Source organism: Medicago sativa, chromosome 6 (assembly GCF_051527215.1).
Source record: "Medicago sativa cultivar Bolivia chromosome 6, Bolivia_mono, whole genome shotgun sequence".
Taxonomy (NCBI): Eukaryota; Viridiplantae; Streptophyta; class Magnoliopsida; order Fabales; family Fabaceae; genus Medicago; species Medicago sativa.
The window spans coordinates 92,383,594-92,405,747 of record NC_140754.1 but is presented as its reverse complement, the minus strand read 5'-3'; the positions used below and the strand labels follow the sequence as shown (position 1 = coordinate 92,405,747).

General features: G+C 32.1%; 2 protein-coding genes and 1 long non-coding RNA gene across 4 annotated transcripts; 2 read left to right on the top strand and 1 right to left on the bottom strand.

Annotated features, from left to right (window-relative positions):
• The first annotated feature begins 4,287 nt into the window (after nucleotides 1-4,287).
• Nucleotides 4,288-6,904, top strand: LOC146918256 (uncharacterized). The gene is made up of 2 exons (XM_085722028.1): nucleotides 4,288-4,321; nucleotides 6,531-6,904. The coding sequence occupies exons 1-2, from the start codon at nucleotides 4,288-4,290 to the stop codon at nucleotides 6,902-6,904; spliced, it is 408 nt and encodes a 135-aa protein (XP_085578154.1).
• An 8,230-nt stretch (nucleotides 6,905-15,134) lies between these two features.
• LOC146918255 (uncharacterized) lies at nucleotides 15,135-16,738 on the bottom strand. 2 transcript variants are annotated; one of them, XR_015014277.1, is made up of 2 exons: nucleotides 15,493-16,738; nucleotides 15,135-15,392 (listed from the first exon to the last, which is right to left on the bottom strand). It is a non-coding gene; the product is annotated as an uncharacterized LOC146918255 (long non-coding RNA). The 2 variants fall into 2 exon arrangements; XR_015014276.1 differs by having other exon boundaries at nucleotides 15,248-15,392; nucleotides 16,465-16,738.
• Nucleotides 16,739-20,217: 3,479 nt separating this feature from the next.
• Nucleotides 20,218-20,526, top strand: LOC146918254 (uncharacterized). Its single transcript, XM_085722026.1, has one exon. The coding sequence runs from the start codon at nucleotides 20,218-20,220 to the stop codon at nucleotides 20,524-20,526; it is 309 nt and encodes a 102-aa protein (XP_085578152.1).
• Nucleotides 20,527-22,154: the final 1,628 nt, after the last annotated feature.

The following is a 22,154-nucleotide window of genomic DNA, read 5'->3' as shown; positions in this document are numbered from 1 at the left end:
ACCCTCAGTCCAAAAAAAATTATACATATGCCCTTTGTTGAAAAGTATTGATAAAAATACCCTTGTTAGCCATATAAATTGGCGAACATAGGTTTTTTTCAATTTTTTTATACATGTTATACTGTGTGTTTGGTAAACATGTAGGTGTGCAGGAAAATTGCAGGCTTTGCCATGTTTGTTCTTTTGTTTGGCGAACATGTAACTTCCTTTTTTTTTTTTTTTTAAATTACACCAAAAGTCTTTTAAATTGTTTATTAATTGTAATAAGTAAATCCTTTAAGTATTTTTCGTAACGCTTAGGTCATTTAAGTTAATTAATTGTAACTTTTAGACTCAACGAAATAACATTTTTATAGTCAAACTTACTTAAAAGATATAATTGGAAGAAGAAAAAGTTATCCCAAAACGGCTTATAAATACATTTTAATTAAAATATTTTAATTCATATTTTAATTAAAACATATTTTGATATCAAAAAATATTTATAATCCTTATAAAAATATCAAAATATGTTTTTTAATAAAAAAACAAAAAAAACTAATTCAATTTCAATGTTCGCCGGATTATAAATATAACACAAGAAATTTTAGTCCTTATAACATAAAAAAACTGCATGTTCGCCAAATTAAGGAACAAACTTGAAAAAGCTCGCAACTTTTACGTGTGCACCGCATGTTCGCCAAACCGACCATATAACATGCAGAAAATAATTGAAACAGTTCTATGTTCGCCAATTCATTTGGCTAACAAGGGTATTTCAACAAAGGGTAGATGTATCATTTTTTTTGACCGAGGGTCGAAGAAAAAAATATCTTCATGCATCCCTTGACTCTTCATCATTAGAAAATCACGTGATTAACTTGAGGACATTGGTTTCGAAAAGAGAGACACTAACATAAGCTACTAACGACAAAGAAATAAGAGCAATGCTATATCTCTAGAAAAATATCATCAAGAATTCTTCAAGAATAAAGAGCACCAATCACAATGCATTATTTGCCACAATTCAAGGAGGTGAGACCGAAAAATAGGAAGTAAACAAATAAATTATGCAATTAAAACTTGTCAATCTGTGTCTTGAAAAATTCTTGATGCTATTTTTCTAGAGAAATAGCATTTTCCAAGAAATAATTAGGGTGAAGGGTGATTTAATTGGCTTTTGACGAATATCATGAGTAGATAATTTTTCTCTTGTTATGGATGAGTTGTATTGACAAAAACATGACCTTAATGCTATCCAACCTTAAATTGATGTAAGATTTACAATTTGAAATCAGAGTGAAATTTGTAAATATTTGAGATTAAATATATTCTTACTATCGTAGTCTAGATATAGTTGTGAACCCTTGAAATTATTATAATTTTTTATATTTGTAGTTTAATCTTGATTTTAAATTTACTAAGAGATTAATTAAGGATTATCTCAAGGTTAAAGGTTTGATCACTAATAGATTAGAATTAAACAATCTAAGAAATTGATAGTAACATGAATAATGAATTAAATTTATAGGATGAGATTAATAGTGTAAAGTTTGTAACCAAGCCGTACTCAATTTTCGTAGTTGCAAAAATTACAAACAACACACTCGTACCTTTTTGTTCAGTTAAGTTTTAAAATACAATTCGACAATATGACGCAGTCCTCGAGTTCAACACTCAGTTTTCCGTTTTAACTTTACTAATTGTACGATTTCGTACACTTGCGAAAATCGGCATTATCTTGTTACTCTTTCTCTCTTCCTCTTCCTCTATCTATTGTTTTTGCCTCAAAAGAATAAAAAAAAATTGTCCTAAAAATGGATGTATACATATATTATATCTCTACTAACGTTCAACGTCCGTCGATTTCTTTATTCCGTTAATACATATAAATTATGAACAATAAAATAATTAAAAACAAATAAATTGTGGCTATTTATGCAGTAGAATATGTATAACAGATATTTCAAAATTAAAAACAATTAAGTTTCAAAACCACTCATGTATGTCATTGAAACAATCGACTATTTTGCCACCGAACATCAAAAGTCAGTTAATTCAATGGATCTCACATCGTTAATCGAAATGGAGATGTATACCGAAGTATATCTGGTGTTATATTTGAAGCATAAAAATATACAATCGATTAGAAGGAAAAATACGAGGAATAGCTATTGATGAAATCTAATCCCAACACAATTTTATCTATCTTGGACTATTTTACATTTGATCACGTTAACAAAAAGCTTTTGTAAAACTTTGTTTAGAAATTTGGTGAAATCGAGTTAAGCGCAAATCTCTGTGGTTCCATAATTTATTTATGATAAAACATACATTATACTTACTATTGTGCGAGGATAGGGTTCCATAAATTATTTTTGAAGAAACATACATAATACTTACTATTGTACCATGATAGGAATAATCCTCCTTATCATTGGCTTATAACTTATTTTTATCAAATACACAATGCAAAGAAAAGCGGATAGAAGAACATGTTAGAGTGTCTAGTCTATCTGCTAGTAGGTATATAATATATACTCTCTCCGTCCCTAATTATAAGCAAATTTGACTTTTTTGGTTCATTCAATTAATAATGTATGTGGTCTATAATATGAACCATATACATCAATAATTGAATGAACCAAAAAAGTCAAATTTGCTTATAATTAGGGACGGAGGAAGTATTCCAAAAGTAAAAACAACTAAGTTTGAAAACCATTCTCATCATCATCACCAACAAAAGCATCATAAATCATATGTTCAACTCCAGTCACCCCACTGGTTATTGCACATGCAACTCCAATCAACCCTACTTTTAATCCCAATCTTTCAAGACGACTCCTCTTAGGTTTTTGTGGTCTCGGATTAACATGTGGATACATTGGTGGAGCCTGCAAATAAGGTGGTGGAGTATATAGATAGGTTGCTGGAACCGGTGGAGCCCGTAGATAAGCCTGTGGATAAGACGGTGAAGGGTATGGATAAGCCGGCGGTCGAGGTTGTGGATAAGCCGGCTGATCCTGTGGATAAACTGATGGAGGTTGTGGGTAAGTTGGTGGAGCCTGTGAATAAGTCTGTGGAACTGGTGGAACCTGTGAATAAGTTGGTGGATCCTGTGGATATGCATGTGGATAAGCCATGTTCATGAACAAAATATCAGAGAGATTTGAGAGATTTTGTGTTCTTGGTTATCGAATTATAATAAGGTCTTATGATTCTTGTATGTTTATACGACGTTGTAATAAGGTATATATATGGAGAAAGAAAGCAAAAAAAAAAAAAAAATTATGGAATAGCGCGTGAGATTTTTTTCCATTCTTCCCATCTTCATGGTACTTCACTACTCAATTAGGTTTTGATTCCAATAATTGACTATTATCGTCAACTACTATATGATTAATTCATCACTAAGAGGTCATATATGCTGATGTAAGTAATGACACCCACAAAAGGACAAAAGGAACTAACATACAAAGTGTACACAATAAATATTTTTAATGGAAATGATATTTAAGAAACTATTTTATAACTCCCTCAAAAAAAAAAAAAACTATTTTATAACTACTTTTGTGACAATTTTATATTTCATTCTTACAAATATGTTTTTGTTTACTCTCTCTATTGTTTTGATTTATGTGTTAATACATACACTACACTTTTTTTTTTGAGAGGAAAAGACTTATAACATTTCATTACTTAAAATGTGTTCAATACAATCCGCTATAGTAACCAAAAATTTGGAAACTACTCCCTCCGTCCCAAATTGTATGTGGATTTAGGGAAAAAAATTGTCTCAAATTATATGTTGCTTTAAAATACCAATGCAACATTAATGTTACTTTTCCTATTATAACCTTAACTATTTAATACTCTCTATTCTTTCAATTCTTTCATTTATCTTTCCCATATTATTTATTAAGGACAATTTTGTAAAACAACTCATAATATATTTTTTCCACACAATATTAATTGCATTTTTTAATAAGTGTGAAATGCCCAAAACGTCATACAATTTGGGACGGAGGGAGTAGCTAATAATGTGGCCGCTTTAGCTAATACATGGGCAACCTCATTTGCTTGTATCCGAACAAACTCCACACTAGAGTTTTCATAATATAAACCGAAAAGAGTTCTACGGTTGTTGATAATACTTCCAAATTCTCGTAATATCATTGTTAGTGGATAAGAAGCCGTCAACAACTCTTTTCGCATCAAGCTCGAAGTCATCAATAGGTCCCGAAGTTCGTGAACCCATTCTAAAGTCGATAATAAACCGAGAGCTTCCCCAACATGAACGTCACATAGATGGCTGATCCATTCAGTTTTAGCCAACACAAAGGTACTCGAGTCATCTCTAATGCACATACCGATGCCAATCCTATTTAGATGTACGGAAAAGGATGCATCGATATTGCATTTGAATCTCCCTTCCAAAGGTTTCGCCATCTAGGATTTTCGCAGGCCTATGTAATACATACACTACACATATTTGTATATTTGATTGTCTTTGTCCAAATAACATTTAACTTTTTTAATTTCTTGATTTAGATTATGCATGCATTTAAAACTCAAACATCTTTCAAACTAGCCGACACCGATCATTACATTACTTTTAAGGGAAAAGAAGATCGCTCATCTCACATTGCGAATTGTTTAGAGGCACGTGGAAGAGTCGCATTAACTCCGGCGGCACTTAACTCGCTAGATAAATAACGATATTTAATTGTCGGTATTGCAACGACACTCGAAGTGTCGCTCCCGAAAAATGACTTTTATCATGAAAGTTCCTTCCACCTCACTATTCTCGTATCTCACTTATCGGGAAAGCAACGATGGAGGTGTTATTTACTTGAAAATTTAAAATAGATTACAGTACTTCATAATAATTTTCTCCCCTTAACTTCTTTCTTTCTTTTGTCAACACTCTTTATGATATTTGCGTGTGGCGGCTGAATTTTGTCCACCATTCTTCCTATTCTTGCGGCTGAATTTGGTTTGTTAGACGACCGAAGGATTTGTTTGTCTTGAACATTTGACTAAAAGCAAAATCCTTAAATGTTGAATAATAGTAAACTACCCATGCGTCTACGCAAGGGTTCATGCATTGTGCTCCGTTTTATGGATAATTCAATTGACTTTGAACATAATTCAATTGTTATTTTACATGTAATTCTCAATATATTCTTTTTAAAAAAACAAAACGATATCCATTCATTTAAATTAATATAGTACATCGGATACAAACATCGTTATAAACATGTATGATGAATTCGCAAACAAACTCACAACATTCAATTTTGTTGTATTTTGACTCAAAAATGAAAGTTCACAATCGTGACACGATTTGTGAAGCGTGTCACGATTTCGCAATGTCGTGAGCATGTTTTGCGGGGTGTCCAATCGTGTCTCGATTGGAAAAACGTGACACGGTTTTTGGCTTGCTTGACACCGTTTTTGGTCTCGGTGGTACGGGTTCTCCCATAGTTGTAGACTTAGGAGAAGAGATTGTTTCGCATCTCGCAATTAATGGCTCCGGTAACGGTATTCGTGCACTAGGTGGCACCGATTGAGACAACATTTGCAACCGGACAGCTTTTCCGAGTGCTCTAGCAGCTTCTCTCGATTTTCGGATCGTACTCTAAGTCGTCGAGCTCTGTTTACCTCGCATAAACGGCAAAATACCTTAGTAGCACCGCACAATTCCAAGTAATCAAATGAATACCGAAATAGAAAATTTAAAATAAAAACGAAATTTAAATTGCGTAAATCCTAAATTATAACGTAATTGCCTTGTTGAAATAGAAATTTTTTGATGATAGGGGCAGGAAAAAAAAATTCACCATGTATCCCACCCAATCATCCCACTACACCCACCCCACTTTAGTGGTATGCTCTTAAGAAATAGTTAAATAATTTTTTGTTTGTGTCTTTGCAAGCGGTTTTTAAACTAGTCACCGACTCGTTAATATTTTAAACTTGTCATGTTTTTGTCAAAAAAAAAATTAATTAGGTGATTCGTCATGTGATAAAGACATAAAGACAAAAAGTTTTACATGTGTATTTAATGATATGTTATTACATCGTTTTTAATGAATAAAAGACATATAACTTATTACCAAAAAAAGACATATAACTTGTGGTACTTCATTAGTTGATGTTGCAACACATTGTTGAATATTTGGTACATGTGCAAAACTTTTGTGTCAACCGTATATAACTTTTTTTTAAGGGAAAGGTATCTAACTTAAACTCTACATTTTTCGGTCACAAATATAAGTAAAAATCCATGTTTTAGATTCATTCAATAAATGATGTATGTGGTTTTTATTGTAAACAACATACATCATTTATTGAATGAATCTAAAATATGGATTTTTGCTTATATTTGTGACCAGAGCGTACTTAAAAATAAAGTATTTACCTATATTTTCTTCATGAAAACTTAATTACCTATACTTATCCACAAAAGAACTATATTTACGATGTGACGTGTAATTAAAAATATCAATACAATAATTTTTGAGAATTCTATCTTCCTGGTTTCTCAGGTTTTATTCCGTCCTCTACTGATATTTTGCACGCAAAGCTTTCAGCAATTTCTCACGGCCTTAAAATGGCAAAAGATTTGGGTTTTGCCCCTGTAGCTTGCTATTCAGACTCTACTCTTGCTATCAATACGATCAAGGAAGCATTCTCCAAATACCACGTCTACGCGGTGCTTCTTCATGAAATTAAAGAACAGCTATCTCAAGATAATGTGTCTCTTCATCACACGCTCCGTGAAGGAAACCAATGTGCCGATTTTCTCGCCAAGTTGGGAGCTTCATCTGATGACAATCTGGTCGTGCATCCTCAGCCTCCTGATGACCTCCGCCTGCTGCTTAGGCTTGATGCTCAAGGAACTTTGTTCTTAAGAGCTTAGTTTCCCTTTTTTTCTCTTTCTGCTGTTTCCTTTTTTCCTTTATTAGCTTTGTAACCAAAAAAAACTTTTCTTTTGAGTAAGGTTAAATTATAGCCATTTAATTTCGTCATTTCTTTTTCTTTCAAAAAGAAAAAAAAGAAAATTCGTCATTTCTTTTTTCTGGAAGAGCAACCTAATTAAAACTCACACCCACATCATTCCTATTCTCACATGTTCATCTCCCTAACACAAACAAATTTTTTCCTCCATCAAGAAAAATAATGTGAGCCTTCATAAATTGATTCGCATCAGTTTTTGGTAAATACATGTCAAATTGAGTTTTTATTTCAATGTTAATTGTGGAACCTCTGTAAACAAAAATTATATAAAAAAATAAAACCAAATTACAAAATTAATTCAACGATAGAGGAGTAAAAATTTAAATCAGTGAATTGAAATATATTTAATTTAAAAGATGAAATAGACTAACGAGTTCATCCTTATAAATTTTTACCATTTTTTTTCTCTTTATTTTGTTTTTTCTTAATTTTTGTAGCATTTTTTTGATAATTTTTTTTAGGTTTGTATATATCCATTCTTCATAAGCATATAAACCTACTATTCGTTTCTCTATATTGTGTGTATGATTGTTACCATAATTTCTTATAAATCAAAACCACGAGTCCTTCACAATTTCAAGCAAAGAAAGAAATCATCTCTCTTTCTATATAAAAAAAAATTGTCTCGACCACCACAACATCTACCATCGACACCAACGTTAATACATTGTTACCACGACATTTGAAAATCAATAAAGAATCCGATGCGCAAAAAATCATCAGCACCACTATGTCCCTCATCAAACATATGTGATATGAAGCACAAACACTCCTTAAACTAGGCGTGTTTCAATGTCGATCACGTGTGGTGTTCGACATTCATACATATAATTACACTAAATTATGTAATTTTCTCGAATCACTAACGTGTCAATGTCCGTTTATGTCTGGTATCTGTATCTATGTATGTGCTTCATGGTATGAATACAGTTGGTGGCATCAAATAAATCACCACAAAATACACATCAAGGCATGGAGTCTTGTACATTCTGACTTCTCTCTATGTTCACGCGGTCCCCTCTCCTAAATGATCCATTGGTTCATATGACTCCTTGGCTCTTCTTTATCATTGTTCCACCACAATAAATTAGATGGACATGAATAATTAGAAAATCACGTGATTAACTTGGGGACATTGGTTTCTGAAGAGAGAGACTATACAAGCTAACCAGAAAGAAATAATTAGGGTTTCGGAAGTGGAGAGAAAACAATACAGTACTGCTGCAGCTTTGGAAGACCGAATGAAGGCTGATTTAATTGACTTTGACTCTCCTAAATGCACTCATTGGTTCATGCATGATATTTTTTTCTTCTGACCCTCAGTCCAAAAAAAATTATACATATTCCCTTTGTTGAAAAGTATTGATAAAAATACCCTTGTTAGCCAAATAAATTGGCGAACATAGGTTTTTTTCAATTTTTTTATACATGTTATACTGTGTGTTTGGTAAACATGTAGGTGTGCAGGAAAATTGCAGGCTTTGCCATGTTTGTTCTTTTGTTTGGCGAACATGTAACTTCCTTTTCTTTTTTTTTTAAATTACACCAAAAGTCTTTTAAATTGTTTATTAATTGTAATAAGTAAATCCTTTAAGTATTTTTCGTAACGCTTAGGTCATTTAAGTTAATTAATTGTAACTTTTAGACTCAACGAAATAACATTTTTATAGTCAAACTTACTTAAAAGATATAATTGGAAGAAGAAAAAGTTATCCCAAAACGGCTTATAAATACATTTTAATTAAAATATTTTAATTCATATTTTAATTAAAACATATTTTGATATCAAAAAATATTTATAATCCTTATAAAAATATCAAAATATGTTTTTTAATAAAAAAACAAAAAAAAACTAATTTAATTTCAATGTTCGCCGGATTATAAATATAACACAAGAAATTTTTTCAACAAAAAATAACAAAAGCGGCCATTTAGTCCTTATAACATAAAAAAAAATTGCATGTTTGCCAAATTAAGGGACAAACATGAAAAAAGCCTGCAACTTTTCTGTGTGCACTGCATGTTCGCCAAACTGACCATATAACATGCAGAAAATAATTGAAACAAATCTATGTTCGCCAATTCATTTGGCTAACAAGGGTATTTCAACAAAGGGTAGATGTATCATTTTTTTTGGACCGAGGGTCGAAGAAAAAAATATCTTCATGCATCCCTTGACTCTTCATCATTAGAAAATCACGTGATTAACTTGAGGACATTGGTTTCGAAAAGAGAGACACTAACATAAGCTACTAACGACAAAGAAATAATTAGGGTGAAGGGTGATTTAATTGGCTTTTTGACGAATATCATGAGTAGATAATTTTTCTCTTGTTATGGATGAGTTGTATTGACAAAAACATGACCTTAATGCTATCCAACCTTAAATTGATGTAAGATTTACAATTTGAAATGAGAGTGAAATTTGTAAATATTTGAGATTAAATATATTCTTACTATCGTAGTCTAGATATAGTTGTGAACCCTTGAAATTATTATAATTTTTTATATTTGTAGTTTAATCTTGATTTTAAATTTACCAAGAGATTAATTAAGGATTATCTCAAGGTTAAAGGTTTGATCACTAATAGATTAGAATTAAACAATCTAAGAAATTGATAGTAACATGAATAATGAATTAAATTTATAGGATGAGATTAATAGTGTAAAGTTTGTAACCAAGCCGTACTCAATTTTCGTAGTTGCAAAAATTACAAACAACACACTCGTACCTTTTTGTTCAGTTAAGTTTTAAAATACAATTCGACAATATGACGCAGTCCTCGAGTTCAACACTCAGTTTTCCGTTTTAACTTTACTAATTGTACGATTTCGTACACTTGCGAAAATCGGCATTATCTTGTTACTCTTTCTATCTTCCTCTTCCTCTATCTATTGTTTTTGCCTCAAAAGAATAAAAAAAATTGTCCTAAAAATGGATGTATACATATATTATATCTCTACTAACGTTCAACATCTGTCAGTTTCTTTATTACGTTAATACATATAAATTATGAACAATAAAATAATTAAAAACAAATAAAATGTGGCTATTTAACTTGCGAAAATTGGTATTATCTTGTTACTCTTTCTCTCTTCCTCTTCCTCTATCTATTGTTTTTGCCTCAAAAGAATAAAAAAAAATTGTCCTAAAAATGGATGTATACATATATTATATCTCTACTAACGTTCAACGTCCGTCAGTTTCTTTATTACTGTTAATACATATAAATTATGAACAATAAAATAATTAAAAACAAATAAATTGTGGCTATTTATGCAGTAGAATATGTATGACAAATATTTCAAAATTAAAAACAATTAAGTTTCAAAACCACTCATGTATGTCATTGAAACAATCGACTATTTTGCCACCGAACATCAAAAATCAGTTAATTCAATGGATCTCACATCGTTAATCGAAATGGAGATGTATACTCGAAGTATATCTGGTGTTATATTTGAAGCATAAAAATATACAATCGATTAGAAGGAAAAATACGAGGAATAGCTATTGATGAAATCTAATCCCAACACAATTTTATCTATCTTGGACTATTTTACTTTCGATCACGTTAACAAAAAGCTTTTGTAAAACTTTGTTGAGAAATTTGGTGAAATCGAGTTAAGCGCAGTCTCTGTGGTTCCATAATTTATTTATGATAAAACATACATTATACTTACTATTGTGCGAGGATAGGGTTCCATAAATTATTTTTGAAGAAACATACATAATACTTACTATTGTACCATGATAGGAATAATCCTCCTTATCATTGGCTTATAACTTATTTTTATCAAATACACAATGCAAAGAAAAGCGGATAGAAGAACATGTTAGAGTGTCTAGTCTATCTGCTAGTAGGTATATAATATATACTCTCTCCGTCCCTAATTATAAGCAAATTTGACTTTTTTTGTTCATTCAATTAATAATGTATGTGGTCTATAATATGAACCATATACATCAATAATTGAACGAACCAAAAAAGTCAAATTTCGTTTATAATTGTGGACGGAGGGAGTATTCCAAAAGTAAAAACAATTAAGTTTGAAAACCATTCTCATCATCATCAGCAACAAAAGCATCATAAATCATATGTTCAACTCCAGTCACCCCACTGGTTATTGCACATGCAACTCCAATCAACCCTACTTTTAATCCCAATCTTTCAAGACGACTCCTCTTAGGTTTTTGTGGTCTCGGATTAACATGTGGATACATTGGTGGAGCCTGCAAATAAGGTGGTGGAGTATATAGATAGGTCGCTGGAATCGGTGGAGCCTGTAGATAAGCCTGTGGATAAGACGGTGAAGGGTATGGATAAGCCGGCGGTCGAGGTTGTGGATAAGCCGGCTGATCCTGTGGATAAACTGATGGAGGTTGTGGGTAAGTTGGTGGAGCCTGTGAATAAGTTTGTGGAACTGGTGGAACCTGTGAATAAGTTGGTGGATCCTGTGGATATGCATGTGGATAAGCCTGTGGGTATCCACAGTAAGCCATGTTCATGAACAAAATATCAGAGAGATTTGAGAGATTTTGTGTTCTTGGTTATCGAATTATAATAAGGTCTTATGATTCTTGCATGTTTATACGACGTTGTAATAAGGTATATATATGGAGAAAGAAAGCAAAAAACAAAAAAAATTATGGAATAGCGCGTGAGATTTTTTTCCATTCTTCCCATCTTCATGGTACTTCACTACTCAATTAGGTTTTGATTCCAATAATTGACTATTATCGTCAACTACTATATGATTAATTCATCACTAAGAGGTCATATATGCTGATGTAAGTAATGACACCCACAAAAGGACAAAAGGAACTAACATACAAAGTGTACACAATAAATATTTTTAATGGAAATGATATTTAAGAAACTATTTTATAACTCCCTCAAAAAAAAAACTATTTTATAACTACTTTTGTGACAATTTTATATTTCATTCTTACAAATGTGTTTTTGTTTACTCTCTCTATTGTTTTGATTTATGTGTTAATACATACACTGCACATTTTTTTGAGAGGAAAAGACTTATAACATTTCATTACTTAAAATGTGTTCAATACAATCTGGTATAGTAATCAAAAATTAGGAAACTACTCCCTCCGTCCCAAATTGTATGTCGATTTAGGGAAAAAAAATGTCTCAAATTATATGTTGCTTTAAAATACCAATGCAACATTAATGTTACTTTTCCTATTATAACCTTAACTATTTAGTACTCTCTCTTCTTTCAATTCTTTCATTTATCTTTCCCATATTATTTATTAAGGACAATTTTGTAAAACAACTCATAATATATTTTTTCCACACAATATTAATTGCATTTTTTAATAAGTGTGAAATGCCCAAAACGTCATACAATTTGGGACGGAGGGAGTAGCTAATAATGTGGCCGCTTTAGCTAATACATGGGCAACCTCATTTGCTTGTATCCGAACAAACTCCACACTAGAGTTTTCATAATATAAACCGAAAAGAGTTCTACGAGTTGTTGATAATACTTCCAAATTCCGTAATATCATTGTTAGTGGATAAGAAGCCGTCAACAACTCTTTTCGCATCAAGCTCGAAGTCATCAATAGGTCCCGAAGTTCGTGAACCCATTCTAAAGTCGATAATAAACCGAGAGCTTCCCCAACATGAACGTCACATAGATGGCTGATCCATTCAGTTTTAGCCAACACAAAGGTACTCGAGTCATCTCTAATGCACATACCGATGCCAATCCTATTTAGATGTCCGGAAAAGGATGCATCGATATTGCATTTGAATCTCCCTTCCAAAGGTTTCGCCATCTAGGATTTTCGCAGGCCTATGTAATACATACACTACACATATTTGTATATTTTGATTGTCTTTGTCCAAATAACATTTCACTTTTTTAATTTCTTGATTTAGATTATGCATGCATTTAAAACTCAAACATCTTTCAAACTAGCCGACACCGATCATTACATTACTTTTAAGGGAAAAGAAGATCGCTCATCTCACATTACGAATTGTTTAGAGGCACGTGGAAGAGTCGGTATTAACTCCGGCGGCACTTAACTCGCTAGATAAATAACGATATTTAATTGTCGGTATTGCAACGACACTCAAGTGTCGCTCCCGAAAAATGACTTTTATCATGAAAGTTCCTTCCACCTCACTATTCTCGTATCTCACTTATCAGAAAGCACCGATGGAGGTGTTATTTACTTGAAAATTTAAAATAGATTACAAGGTACTTCATAATAATTTTCTCCCCTTAACTTCTTTCTTTCTTTTGTCAACACTCTTTATGATATTTGCGTGTGGCGGCTGAATTTTGTCCACCATTCTTCCTATTCTTGCGGCTGAATTTGGTTTGTTAGACGACCGAAGGATTTGTTTGTCTTGAACATTTGACTAAAAGCAAAATCCTTAAATGTTGAATAATAGTAAACTACCCATGCGTCTACGCAAGGGTTCATGCATTGTGCTCCGTTTTATGGATAATTCAATTGACTTTGAACATAATTCAATTGTTATTTTACATGTAATTCTCAATATATTCTTTTTAAAAAAACAAAACGATATCCATTCATTTAAATTAATATAGTACATCGTATACAAACATCGTTATAAACATGTATGATGAATCCGCAAACAAACTCACAACATTCAATTTTGTTGTATTTTGACTCAAAAATGAAAGTTCACAATCGTGACACGATTTGTGAAGCGTGTCACGATTTCGCAATGTCGTGAGCATGTTTTGCAGGGTGTCCAATCGTGTCTCGATTGGAAAAACGTGACACGGTTTTTGGCTTGCTTGACACCGTTTTTGGTCTTGGTGGTACAGGTTCTCCCATAGTTGTAGACTTAGGAGAAGAGATTGTTTCGGATTCGCAATCAATGGCTCCGTAATGGTATTCGTGCACTAGTTGGCACCGATTGAGACAACCTTTGCAACCGGACAACTTTCCGGAGTGCTCTAGCAGCTTCTCTCGATTTCCGGATCGTACTCTAAGTCGTCGAGCTCGTTTACCTCGCATAAACATCAAAATACCTTAGTAGCACCGCACAATTCCAAGTAATCAAATGAATACTCGAAACGAGAAAATTTAAAATAAAAACGAAATTTAAATTGCAGTAAATTCTAAATTGTAACGTAATTGCCTTGTTGAAATAAATCAACAAGGTGCCGGCAACGGCGCCAAAAACTTGATAGGAGATTGGCAAGTGCACCAAATACTATCGAAGTAGTAAAAATATCGATCCCACGAGGATCGTTTTTAATCTCAATATTTCAACTACGTTGTATTTTAGGATGTATAAAAGTTGTTTTGATTTGCCATTAGGCGAGATTGGTTTGATTGCATAAAAGTAATTGCTGAAAATAGAATTGGTTTTTAAGAATAAGAGAGAGATGAAAAAGTTTTGCCGGTCCTAGTTTTTTAGCGAGAGAAACTCTAACTTCTCTCTAAACTTTCTTTCTCCTTCGTTCATCGAAGAGGGGTGGTTTTAGGTCATTTTTTGACCTAGAATCACCCCTCTACATCTTTTTTCCCTTTTCTTTCAATCTAAATAAGTGGTTTTCACATATATCAAGTTTTTTCTTTTGTGTTTTTTGTGATTTCGTCGTCTAAGTGCGGTGTTGTGTTGTTCGTCGTCTTGTGCGGCGCTTGATTTCGCGTCTTGTCGCGGTGTTCGTTTAGTTCCACTACAACATTTTTTGCTTTAAGCAACGCTGGAAAAGCGTGGTAATAGGTACTTAAACCGTTGCCTATACGTTTAGGCCGCGCTTTTGAGGCGTGGTATATACGGCCGTTGCCTTAGGGTTCAGGCCACGGATTTTGGACTTCTGACCACGAATACGAATAACCGTACCTTATATGCGTCAATAAGCCACGGTTTTGGTGTTAGGTAGAGGCGACGGTTGTTTCTTGGCTACACTCTAGGAACCGATGCCTGTTCTTTAGGCCACAGTACTTAAATCCTTTTAGACCGCGGTTTTTGTTTAGGCCATGATTGAATAACTTTAATTTATGCCCATAAACAATAAATAATTTTTTTAGGAAAATTATAAAAATTATTTGAAATCATTATATTAAATCAGATATTATATGATTCTCACAATTTTTTTTTTAAATATCAATAACATTAATAACTTAAATTAGATTCAAATATACATTGTGATCATTACATCAAAAGAATTCTACAAAAATTGTACAACTATTTGTAAAAAAAATTAATAAATATACAACTAATTCCACTAGATACAATAGAATTATTGACTAATCATTTTTCTTTTTTGGTACAATACTCAACATATAGAACACCAATGAGATGAACAATCTAACTTCAAAAGATTCCGAGTGATTTTTTAAGCAACATCCCTGTGAACGACACTTGAGCTACCTAAAAAACCAAACAATGAAATGTTCATATGATTAATCAACATGAGCTAAAACAATAGATAACAAATGACACTTATCGGTTAAAGAAAATCATATAGTACCTTCATTCAAATGTTGAATTAGCACCACTCACACCTCACTCCTAAAAACTACAAACAAAAAGTATGTCTTGCAACATTTTATCTAAACAACATATAAGTACCTAAAGCTTTAAATTATGAACTTAATGATCTCAAGCTTGTAATGATCCAATTGATAACTAACTTGAAATCACATATTGTTTCTACTTAATCATACTTCTAACTATTGAAAGTTTTCACCACAATTTGATATCAACCATGGTCTCGTAACTAATTTATAACAAGTTATCGCAACAAAAGCATCACTTCAAGAATTAGACTTTAGGCAAAACCAAAAGTTTAGTATTTTAAAAATTGATTCAAGCTTACTTAAATTAAATCCTTCAATTGTAACTAAACAAGTACAACACAACCGGTGTAACTTAAACTATTTAACTTGTGACGATCACTACTTTTTTTTTGTAAGAAGGTGACTAGCTTTATCACTACTATAGACAACTTATCACTACTATAGACAACTTGTTGAACACAAATAGAAAATGCACTTTTATATAAACTTGTGTCTTGAGAAATTTATAGTAGCAATTCATAACCCAAATTTAACATTAATCATTCAACATCTAATCCATCAAATACTCAAATTAATCTTATCCTTACACAATAAAATCTCTAAAACACTAGTTTGAGAATCAAACCTTATTGACACTTAAGCTAAACTTAACAATAATATCTTTTACAACTTCAAACTATAGTGTAGCCACCAATAAACACTACAAATAGATTTATAGTGTTTAATAAAAATCAGAGTTTTTCAGTTTTTAAGCATAAACTAACCAAGATAAACACTCAATTGAACATAGAAGTTCATTTCATTACAAGAAAAATGATAATTTTCGGATTCTTAAACATGGGAAAAATGAGGGTTTCAAACAAAAATGAAGTTTTTCATGTTTTAAGCATAAACTAAGGAATTTTCAGAAGAAAAATGCTTACTACTTGCTAGAGGAGGAGTAACAAACGAAGACATAGGTACTCCGGCGCGGTGGTTTACGGCGGAAGAGGAAAAATGGGTCGACAAAAAGTTGCTTCTTTCATGAAACTAATTGGACCAAAAGAAAGCTCTTGTCGAGAAGATAAAGAAAACGAGGACACTTTTTCCGATCGATAAACATGGTGTCCAGATCGAAGCCGACAAGCTACGGTGGTGGTGGTTCAATAAGGAACAATGAGAGACATTGTTATGAGTTTTGTGAGATGAGAGATAATAATAAAAGGTAAATCATATTTTGTGGAGGTGGAGTGGGGCCAAGAAGATAAAATAAGAAACAAAATAAAATTTGTGTGGCTAAGAGATATGTCACGTGAGCAAATTAAGGGGATGAGATAAATTAAAATAATTATTTTATTATACTCTCAATTAATGGTTTAGATCTCATTTTTTAAAATAAAATCAAAACGAAATATCTTCAAATAAAAAGGACTGAAATTTGAATTTTTTAATCCCCGTGAATTTACGGATCGTTTGTTACGAATTAAAATAAAAATGATTTTGACATTAGATAATTTAGAGATTATGTTTTTATAGATTTTATAAAAAAAGAAAATGTATTTTTCATTTGTTTACGGTAATAATAAAAATATTTTTATTAAAAAAATAATTTAGTTTGTTTGGATGCAATTATATAAAAGGGATTTCTTGTTACAAAATCAGTTCAATTTTCTTATATTTATTTTCTCTATCGTCTATAAAAATAAGAATATTTGTTATATTTGTTGTATTATTGTTGTCATTGAAAAATATAAATATGGTTTTTTGAGTTTGTTTCACAAATACACATACTTATAAATAGGGATGACAATGGGTATCCTATGAGTAGGGTACTATATACGGTGCCCTTCACCATACCCTCATTTATAAAAAATACCCGTACATGTGTCCGTACCCTCTTGAGCAACAACTTTAGTCCTCGTCCTCATACCCTATGGGTATCTAAGTGCCCATACCCGCACTCATTACTTGCACTTTAACTTTGAAAAGACAATAAAAACATCTCAATTGAAATAAAAGTGTGGTCCAAATTTTTTAAAATTAACTCATAAAATAGTACAAATCGTACACCGACATGATGGAGTTGTTATTGTATTAAGCAGCTTTTTGTTTTAAGTTTAGGTGTAGGCTTAAATAGTTAAATAAATTAATTAGTTATACAGCAAAAATAAATAAATTATTTTTGATATTATATAAATATGTATATGCGGATTGCGGGTTCGGGCAAGTATACTACCCTTACCCGTGCCCAACCTATTTAAATTTGTGGGTATCATCCCTACTTATAATTTACATTTGAAAGTCACAAATACCCGTGCATACTTATAATTTTAATCTACTACCTCCGTCCCTAATTATAATACCCTTTTGAGAATTTTTTTGTCCCTTTTTATAAGACCCCTTTGCTATTTAAAACTACATTAATTATTTCTTTACATACATGCCCCTATTTATTATACATCTTTCTCCCAAAAAGAATTAATTTTTTTTACCAAAACATGAATTAAATATAAACTTTTATATTTTTTACCGTAATAAATTAATGTTTAAATTATGTTTTGTTCAAAAATTCTAATTTTTTTTAGGAGTGATTTTTACAATATGATAATTATTTATATACAATTTCATTAAAAAAATTACAAAAATTTACTTTAAAATTGGGAGCAAAAGTAATGATTGAAAATTTTATAGGGACTAAAGATTGAAGGAAAATTTTAGAGGAACTAAAACAATATATTTATAGAGACCAAAATTATGGTTAACCCTAAACTAAAATTGGGAGAATAATGAAGGTCAGGTTACTAGCAACGGTTATATAGTGTGGCATGATTCAGCATAAAGCCGTGGCTAGAACATGCATAGGCCACGGATATATATAGATAGTCTTTTGTATAAGAAACTGGCACGGTTATTCATTGTGGCCGAGATATCCACGGCTAAATGGCATTGCCTATAATGAATAGGCGACGGTTGATTTACTCCCACATTTAAACTCCGTGGCTAAAAGATAATAGGCAACGGTTTTTAACATGTTTTAAAACGCTATCAACGTCCATACAACCGTGGCTTATCACCCCTTTAGGCCACTGTTTTCCAGCCGTGGCCTAATGTTTCGTTGCCTAAAGCCAAAAATAGTGTAGTGTTCCTATTGAAAGATCTACATCGAGTCAATTAGAAATTCAACCAATGATTTGGGCGTCAACGTTGCAGATCCGAAGCATGGGTATTTCGGTGAATTAGGTTTTATCATATTATTTGTAGGCATTTTGCCGTTGTATGCTATTAACTTGGGTGATGTGAGTTTGTTCGCGGTAGATTGGTTTGATTGCATAAAAGTAATTCTTGAAAATAGAATTGGTTTTTAAGAATAACAGAGAGATGAGTTTAGGTCTTTCGAATCATCGATGTTTCCCTAATTGTTATGCCGCACCTATTCGTATGAATGATCTTCTAATCCCACGATAGTTAACAAAATAGTCCTAATCAATCCCTTGATTGTATTATTGCATGTGAGTGCTTTACATAAGAGCACTATGAATTGATTTACATAACGGCACTATGAATTGCTTTTATTATTGCATGTGAGAGAAATTTCATGTGAGAGCAACAATGGTGACCGCATGAACAAAAAAATTGGAAAAAAATGGGCATGGTTGCCATTTTCATTGGCAAACATGTAAAAATTAAATGAAAAAAAAAACCATGCATGCTCGCCATTTCAAATAGAACGGGAAAAAATAAAATAAAATCATGCTATCCATTTCATTTGTAGAACTTAGAAAAAGCCTCGCAATTGCTCGTAGAGTAGATAAAAAATGGTTATGTTCGCCATTTCAATTGGAGGACAAGGGTATTTGTATCAATAGTTTTCAACTAGTGCGTACATATCAAATTTTTTGATGATAGGGGCAGGAAAAAAAAAATTCACCATGTATCCCACCCAATCATCCCACTACACCCACCCCACTTTAGTGGTATGCTCTTAAGAAATAGTTAAATAATTTTTTGTGTGTCTTTGCAAGCGGTTTTTAAACTAGTCACCGACTCGTTAATATTTTAAACTTGTCATGTTTTTGTCAAAAAAAAAAATTAATTAGGTGATTCGTCATGTGATAAAGACATAAAGACAAAAAGTTTTACATGTGTATTTAATGATATGTTATTACATCGTTTTTAATGAATAAAAGACATATAACTTATTACCAAAAAAAAGACATATAACTTGTGGTACTTCATTAGTTGATGTTGCAACACATTGTTGAATATTTGGTACATGTGCAAAACTTTTGTGTCAACCATATATAACTTTTTTTAAGGGAAAGGTATCTAACTTAAACTCTACACCCTTCGGTCACAAATATAAGTAAAAATCCATGTTTTAGATTCATTCAATAAATGATGTATGTGGTTTTTATTGTAAACAACATACATCATTTATTGAATGAATCTAAAATATGGATTTTTTATATTTGACTCAATGTACTTAAAAAAAATAAAGTATTTACCTATATTTTCTTCATGAAAACTTAATTACCTATACTTATCCACAAAAGAACTATATTTACGATGTGACGTGTAATTAAAAATATCAATACAATAATTTTTGAGAATTCTATCTTCCTGGTTTCTCAGGTTTTATTCCGTCCTCTACTGATATTTTGCACGCAAAGCTTTCAGCAATTTCTCACGGCCTTAAAATGGCAAAAGATTTGGGTTTTGCCCCTGTAGCTTGCTATTCAGACTCTACTCTTGCTATCAATACGATCAAGGAAGCATTCTCCAAATACCACGTCTACGCGGTGCTTCTTCATGAAATTAAAGAACAGCTATCTCAAGATAATGTGTCTCTTCATCACACGCTCCGTGAAGGAAACCAATGTGCCGATTTTCTCGCCAAGTTGGGAGCTTCATCTGATGACAATCTGGTCGTGCATCCTCAGCATCCTGATGACCTCCGCCTGCTGCTTAGGCTTGATGCTCAAGGAACTTTGTTCTTAAGAGCTTAGTTTCCCTTTTTTTCTCTTTCTGCTGTTTCCTTTTTTCCTTTATTGGCTTTGTAACCAAAAAAACTTTTCTTTTGAGTAAGGTTAAATTATAGCCATTTAATTTCGTCATTTCTTTTTCTTTCAAAGAAAAAAAAAAAAGAAAATTCGTCATTTCTTTTTTCTGGAAGAGCAACCTAATTAAAACTCACACCCACATCATTCCTATTCTCACATGTTCATCTCCCTAACACAAACAAATTTTTCCTCCATCAAGAAAAATAATGTGAGCCTTCATAAATTGATTCGCATCAGTTTTTGGTAAATACATGTCAAATTGATTTTTTATTTCAATGTTAATTGTGGAACCTCTGTAAACAAAAATTATATAAAAAAATAAAACCAAATTACAAAATTAATTCAACGATAGAGGAGTAAAAATTTAAATCAGTGAATTGAAATATATTTAATTTAAAAGATGAAATAGACTAACGAGTTCATCCTTATAAATTTTTACCATTTTTTTTCTCTTTATTTTGTTTTTTCTTAATTTTTGTAGCATTTTTTTGATAATTTTTTTTAGGTTTGTATATATCCATTCTTCATAAGCATATAAACCTACTATTCGTTTCTCTATATTGTGTGTATGATTGTTACCATAATTTCTTATAAATCAAAACCACGAGTCCTTCACAATTTCAAGCAAAGAAAGAAATCATCTCTCTTTCTATATAAAAAAAAATTGTCTCGACCACCACAACATCTACCATCGACACCAACGTTAATACATTGTTACCACGACATTTGAAAATCAATAAAGAATCCGATGCGCAAAAAATCATCAGCACCACTATGTCCCTCATCAAACATATGTGATATGAAGCACAAACACTCCTTAAACTAGGCGTGTTTCAATGTCGAGTGCACGTGTGGTGTTCGACATTCATACATATAATTACACTAAATTATGTAATTTTCTCGAATCACTAACGTGTCAATGTCCGTTTATGTCTGGTATCTGTATCTATGTATGTGCTTCATGGTATGAATACAGTTGGTGGCATCAAATAAATCACCACAAAATACACATCAAGGCATGGAGTCTTGTACATTCTGACTTCTCTCTATGTTCACGCGGTCCCCTCTCCTAAATGATCCATTGGTTCATATGATTCCTTGACTCTTCTTTATCATTGTTCCACCACAATAAATTAGATGGACATGAATAATTAGAAAATCACGTGATTAACTTGGGGACATTGGTTTCTGAAGAGAGAGACTATACAAGCTAACCAGAAAGAAATAATTAGGGTTTCGGAAGTGGAGAGAAAACAATACAGTACTGCTGCAGCTTTGGAAGACCGAATGAAGGCTGATTTAATTGACTTTGACTCTCCTAAATGCACTCATTGGTTCATGCATGATATTTTTTTTCTTCTGACCCTCAGTCCAAAAAAAATTATACATATGCCCTTTGTTGAAAAGTATTGATAAAAATACCCTTGTTAGCCAAATAAATTGGCGAACATAGGTTTTTTTCAATTTTTTTATACATGTTATACTGTGTGTTTGGTAAACATGTAGGTGTGCAGGAAAATTGCAGGCTTTGCCATGTTTGTTCTTTTGTTTGGCGAACATGTAACTTCCTTTTC